Raw genomic sequence first — 6,983 nt, forward strand, 5'->3', positions numbered from 1 at the left:
GTGCTGTATGGGTTATTTTTATTTCAGCACTTGTCAACGTTTTACATAATTTCTTGTTTTAATAATCTTCAAAATTGGATTTTATTCTGACATTTTCGTTTGTGTTGATAACATTTTTGTAAAAGTGCAATATCGATATTATTAGATTAAATTTACACATAGAGAAAAGTCCCCTGTTATGAGATAGGCTCCTAATACGAGACAGCGGAGTTTCTGCCAAATTGGCAGGCACGTTATCTGTTGGTTCCGCCATTTAATTTCTTGCCCTCGGAGTGAAATCTGTTTACCGGCAAATTGATTGTTGGATCGTGCAATCGTCGCGACAGAAGATTTGCCATTAAATTTGGACGTTGAAAACCTGCTATCTCATATTAGAATCCTATCTCATAATAGAGCACCTTCCTATACACACGCGACGCGCGCGCGGGCTAAAACGAAGGTAGCTTCCTGCCGTACCGACCGAGTCGCTACTTTCATCCGCAATTCTCGCGTTCGGAGATCAGCGCTGTTGTTCTCCAGCCTACAGACTTTCGACTTGTTTCATGCTGCTGCTGATATTTACCGATATTAACCGAGTTGCAGATACAAGGTGCATTCGAAGCTGATAAAATGGAAATGGAACTGATCGAGTTAAAAGACATAAAGGCTGTACAGGACATAATACACCTTTATCCGGAACGAGTGAAAGCTGAGTGCACGCCGCTTGTTATTGACAATGGTAATTTGTTGGATCTTTGTAATATCGCTCTTCGGCTACAGCAATTGTCACTTTTGAGATGCCAGCAAAGGAACGGTGGGAACTGGATATATTGAATGAAGAGCCAGCATACGATTAGATACTTTTACTCCTGAACAGTTAGTTATTACGTCCAAATCGTATTTTTCTCAAACACTACAAAATTTCGGCGATGCAAGACAAGCCCATTTTTCTGATAAACTTTGGTCCTTGGGTTACCGTTGTTGTAGCAAATGAGCGACACGTTCCAATTGTGTTGCTTATAAATTAACGCAATGCTATTCGACGTTAGGATCCTACAATTGCAGAGTCGGCTGGGCCACCGAAAAGGAGCCGCAGTTGACGTTCAAGAATCTCATAGCGAAGCCGAGGAAAGAACGTGGCAAGAAAGACGGAGAGCCTCAAGTGGGTAACGACATAGCGAACATCGAGGCCGTACGATTTCAACTGAAGACTCAGTTTGACCGAAACGTAGTGACGCATTTTGAGGCGCAGGAGCAGATATTTGATTACACCTTCACGCACATGGGTATAGATACGGAGGGTACCGTAAATCACCCGATTATATTGACAGAGGCATTTCTCAATCCCAACTATTCTCGTAACTGTGAGTAAACGAACGTAGTAGGCGGTTTACGTTGCCGGGCTTACGATTTCCCAATAAATCTCTAAATCCCATGCGTTTCAGTGATGGCAGAATTATTATTCGAATGTTATAACGTACCGTCGGTGGCATACGGGATCGATTGCTTGTTTTCGTATCAGCACAATAACTGCCCGCCTGATGGTCTGATCGTTAGCGTGGGCTATCACACGACTCACGTGATACCGATTCTGGACGGGAAAGCGGACGCCATGAATGCAAGGAGGATCAACGTTGGCGGATATCATATCACGTCGTATATGCATAAACTCCTTCAATTGAAATATCCAGTGCACGTCAATGCGATAACGCTTAGTCGAGCAGAGGTGCATATCATATGTCACAATGAAATGAAGTGAAAAAAAATACAATATAATCCGTATTCCATGCTTTCGATTACTAAATGTCTGTCTCGTAAACGCCAGGAGTTGATACACGAGCATTCGATGATTGCCTTAAACTACCAGGAGGAGTTATCCAAGTGGGCGGATGTGGATTATTATGACACGCATGTTTTAAGAGTGCAATTACCATATGTTGCGCCCGCTACTACTCCCGGCTTAACACTTGAGCAGCAGAAAGAGAGGAAACGGGAATTGGCACGGCGACTTATGGAAATTAATGCGAGGAAGAGGGAGGAAAGAGTTGGTATTTTACTTTTATTTATATGTCGTGGCATTATCGCGTAATATTTAATTGTGCATCTTGTACTTGCAGTTAGCAGAAGATGAAGAGCAGCTTAATCAATTACTAGCAGTCCAAGATCTTCTGGAAGAAGGTGAAATCGACGAATTTGATCAGGCATTGAAGTCCTACTCTCTTGCGAACGAGGCTGATTTAATAAAAATGATTAATAATTTACAAGCAAAGGTAGAAAGAACCAGGCAGAAAATCGTTGCTGCTAACTCGCAAGAGGAGAATATTATAATGGAAGAAAAGCCTAAAATTAAATCAAGCCTTCAGCCTAAGGATCAACAAGATTTTGATGAATGGATTGCCGGGGTTAGAAAGAAAAGGTAGTTCCCATACACATAAAATTGCATATCCGTTGCGTGTGTGTGTATATGTATTTATCTACTAACAAATTATTAAATCTTTATCTTTTTTTCTAGACAAGAAATACTAGACAAACGCCTGGCAAAAAGACAACGAAGGCAAGACATGGCGAAGCGAAGAACAGCAGCCGCACAGGAGAGGATGCGTATAATTAGCCAGTTAGCGAAAAAAGAAAAGCGCGACGATGATTTTGGTATGCGAGACGAAGACTGGGACGTGTACAAAGTTATAAATAGGGTATGTATATCTTTCTTATACAAAGTCATGTGAATTGATATTTTATTATAAAATGTTTCTTTTTTCGTAGGAAGGTGGCGATTCAGACTCAGAATTAGAACAGGAGAAACTATTAGAATTGGAAGATGTCCTGCGTCATCACGATCCAGAATTTGATAGTGCCGGATCTAGCGTTCCTATGGTCCCTGGAGAAACGCATCAGCTTCATGTAGGCGTAGAACGTCTACGAGCACCAGAATTGTTGTTTCAACCGTCTATGATTGGTTCTGTAGAAGCTGGCATTGCCGAGGCAATTGAATTTGTTTTAAAACAGTACACCCATGACGAACAAACGCGTCTTGTGAGCAATGTATTTCTTACCGGTGGATCAACAGCCTTCCCGGGGTTGTTGGAAAGATTGAAACGTGAACTACGCGAAATGAGACCTTTCGGGTCGAACTTTCAAGTGAATATTGCGAAAAATACCAGCTTGGATTCCTGGTACGGTGCAAGAGATTTCGGTCTAAATGGTAATTTTCCTGAGTACTTGGTCAGTCGCAAGGAATACGAAGAGAAAGGTGGAGAGTATTTCAAAGAACACTTGACCAGTAATACTTACACACGATCGCCCGATCCTTTGCCAATGATACAAGTACCTGTAGCCATTGAGCAAGTTGTCGTGGAGGATACCGTGGTTGATGTGGAAATTGAATAAAGGTATTTAATTTGCTAATTTTTATGCGAACAATTTTAAACTTATATTTACTTATTATTAAGGTAAGCCAAGTTACTTATAATTAATAAATCATTAATATGTAATATAATAAAATTTTTTAAAAAACAAAATTTTGAATACTCACCTTGTTATTAAATAGATTTTAGCAAATAAAGCCTGTATAGTTCGATCATGGCGTGACTGATGGGCTTTTATTATTGAATGGATATTAGCAAAAGATACGACCAATGTTTGTTCATGGATACCTACTTTATTACACAAGTATTTCTGTTTGTTCATTTTATTACGAACAAACTACATTGTAGTCTGTTTGCTGATCACAATATACAGTTCCCAAACATCGCATTTCGCCATTCAACACAATTACGCGGGATACGTTTTATACGTTTTACTTTTCTTATTTTTCGAGGACAATCGACATCGGCTTCTGGGCGTTCTTCGTGTAGCCTAAAAAATTATGAAAGTGATCCCTCACCTTAGCGATAAGATTGATTTTACAGCAACCTCAGTTACAAATCTCCGTTCTCGATCCGCGAGAGCTTAAGCTAACATCACAATATAATAATACACTGAAATCATCGAGGCCCCACAGGCAGTTACAACTAACACTACTAATTCTTGCGCAACGTAATTAATAAAGGAACCATATCGCGATGTAACGCTTCAATTTTCGCGATTGCTCGAACCTAATCTGACGTAGAACAAAAAAGAACTCGTATCGTGCGCGATGACATCACAAACTCTTAGATCACAAGTGCACAGCATTTGTTCAATGATACATATTTGATCAAGTTTAAAAAGAAATTCTATGTTTTACACAATATTGCGTACTCACATCTGCATGAAATACGAAACGTGATGTATGCATTGTTACAATGTATAGGACATGTTTTCTTTTTTATAGAATCCTCTGCATAAAAATATGTATTTCGCTTCTACATAGACGTGTCGAAATTGAGTTACATATGAAAACTTTCTACTAAGACAGTACAACATAAATCTAATATTAAAAGCGTACAATGTTTCGAATATTTGCAAACGAAAATTTGAAAGCTCATTACAAGATTAACATGGAACAACCTTTAAAACAACACTGCCGTAGGATACTGAAGTTGGAAACAAAACGGTATATTCACGTGATACTTGATGCTCCATTCCGTTTTATCACACATAATCGTGTAATGAGCTCACGTCACAGATGTGCATTTCATTCGCAAGATTCACCGATGAGTTACATGTACCTCGATACAGCGCAGAAAAAGAAAACTTAATTTAAATATCCTTTACAACTATCACAGTTTGAGGTCGCTGCAAATCAATGTCTCTCGCCTGTAACGACGCGCTATATCTTATGAAATTTTCATTCAGAGAATGGAAGGATAGGCGTGGAGGACACTTGGGTAGTTTTGTTTACAACAAGATTGAGGTAGAATCCAATCTGCAAATAAATACAACTTTTGATCCGCATATGCTATAAGTGAGGGGCTACTTCCGTCAACAATAATGTAACATTAATTAAAAGTAATACGTAGCATTAAAATGACGCCGCGACAACGATGACAGCGATGATGATAATTATGACAGTGATAACAATAATCAATGACGATAAGAGTAATAATGATAATGATAATAATATAAGGATGAAAAGTAATAATAATTCACAATAATAACTAGTACAACAACGGTTAATGTTTCCTTTCTGCAATATAATGGCTGTATGCATTTGTATATATATACATATATATTTATGTATATGTATTCGTATGGTGGGGCAAAGATTGACAGCTATGTACAATACATGCTTGCCTTAGTTGTACCATTTTTATATTATACGCACCTATACCCGCCGCGTTAATTACGTGACAATTAATAATTAATAATATTCCGCTAATGATGATAATCAAAAATAATTACAATAATAATAATCGTAATTATATTAGTATCGTTTGCTCATAAAATATCCTATATGTAACATGTATCAGCAATAATAACTAGGTATGCAGTATGTACGTAAGGAGGATGTGTTGTTTCGGGTAGGATATGTCGATAAAAACTATGGTATACCAAGCGTCAACTTTTTATTATCTCAGCTATCGTCTGTTTCTTCCGTTGTAGTTTTCTTTTTTTTTTTCATCGTTTTTCGCAAAATGACTATTACAAAAGTGCACGTTACTCGCGATTCTCTTACACTTTATTTTACGTACATACATAAATCGGCGTAGATCTACCTACTTCTTCATTGTCGTTTATATTACTTCGGTAGCGTTAATTATTTTCTTTCAGTTATATATATATGTATATATATATATACTTTATTCTCCCTTAACGGAGCACTACGATAATCCCCTTGTTTACACCATACATACATACGTACGTACATACATACACACTTGCGGGTGTACATAAACACGTGACATGATACTTTCTACGCATCGACGGTACATAGATATTATCTTATCGTCGTATATCGTATCATAATTTTGTTCCTCCTGTGATTTTTAATATTCTTCTTTTTTTTTAACACGATATTGCTGACGCGGGTACGTGGGATACCGCGGCCAACAGCAACCCTCCTCAACTTCCCTTACCCACCCGTTACTCGCCAAGGATTCGACGACACGCAATTCCGGACTTGCTTTCGTTCGTCTTTTTTTTTTTAATATCAAGGCTTTTAGGCACCGTTCAAAAACTCGAGTCGAGAGAATTATTAGCGATAGAGAAGAACTTACGCTTGTACTTACGGCCTGGTGACTCTTAGCACCCCCTCCCCTCCACCGATAGACCAGATTTAACATATATTAACCCTTCACAGCTCGTAAGAACGAATCAACGTAATCGGTACGGTGATCGGAAGTTAATCGGCGAGATACATTCGGCGAGGAAATAATTATTTGATGAACGCAATTACGACAGATATAGCCGTTAATATCACCGTGTATAAAGGAAGAGAGAAAAAAAAACAATTCGAAAACTGTCCCCGATTCGCGCGAAATCAATCGTATCTCGTTTTCCAAACTTAAGACATACGTAACAAGACTAGTATCGTATTGTAAATGACGATCCACAAAATCTTACTTTAAAAAAAAAATAACGCGGTCGTAGAACGTGTCCCGGACTACGGTAGAACTTTCCATAAATATCGTGGACCCCTTTACATCGTGATCTATCACCTCTGTGCACTATTATTGCGAAGTGACGTGACGGTAAAGCCGTAAAGAGTCGAATGCGAAGCGCACTCCCGCCGTCGTTGCAAAAAAATATCGTTGGACGAGGAAGACCGTTGTTATATACGTTATATACAGGTGCGGGTTTCGTGCATGCGATAAGTGTCTCGAATCTCTCCTTCGTCGGGTCTCGCTACAAAAATATCAGTATATCTGAAATAAGGAAAAAGCGACGGACACCGTTAAAAAAAGCACGGTGAACGCGTCCGTTTCGCCGTTTGTCTCGTCTACGTTTCCCCCCGCGCCCTCCCCCTCACCCCCCATGCGAATCGATCATTTCTACAGCGATTCGGAAACGCGACGATTTTTCATCCCTCAACGTGGTGGTCGTTCAATCCCGACGTGCCTCCGTAAACATTACGTCCTCTCCTT

At 39.2% G+C, this 6,983-nt stretch overlaps 1 protein-coding gene across 1 annotated transcript; it reads left to right on the top strand.

Moving 5' to 3' along the window:
• Positions 1-495: 495 nt before the first annotated feature.
• LOC105570288 (actin-related protein 5) lies at positions 496-6,856 on the top strand. The gene is made up of 7 exons (XM_012027381.1): positions 496-718; positions 1,029-1,343; positions 1,425-1,705; positions 1,805-2,023; positions 2,097-2,395; positions 2,492-2,672; positions 2,743-6,856. Exons 1-7 carry the CDS (start codon positions 610-612, stop codon positions 3,364-3,366), a joined length of 2,028 nt encoding a protein of 675 aa, XP_011882771.1. The 5' UTR covers positions 496-609; the 3' UTR covers positions 3,367-6,856.
• The last annotated feature ends 127 nt before the right edge of the window (positions 6,857-6,983 follow it).

Source organism: Vollenhovia emeryi, unplaced genomic scaffold (assembly GCF_000949405.1).
Source record: "Vollenhovia emeryi isolate VEMERY1.0 unplaced genomic scaffold, V.emery_V1.0 DF939121.1, whole genome shotgun sequence".
Taxonomy (NCBI): Eukaryota; Metazoa; Arthropoda; class Insecta; order Hymenoptera; family Formicidae; genus Vollenhovia; species Vollenhovia emeryi.

Coding starts and splice junctions, on each gene's coding strand:
- LOC105570288 (XM_012027381.1), top strand. CDS start 610: ATGGAAATGGAACTGATCGAGTTAAAAGACATAAAGGCTGTACAGGAC. Junction 719..1,028: donor GCCGCTTGTTATTGACAATG/GTAATTTGTTGG, acceptor ATTCGACGTTAG/GATCCTACAATTGCAGAGTC. Junction 2,673..2,742: donor TGTACAAAGTTATAAATAGG/GTATGTATATCT, acceptor CTTTTTTCGTAG/GAAGGTGGCGATTCAGACTC.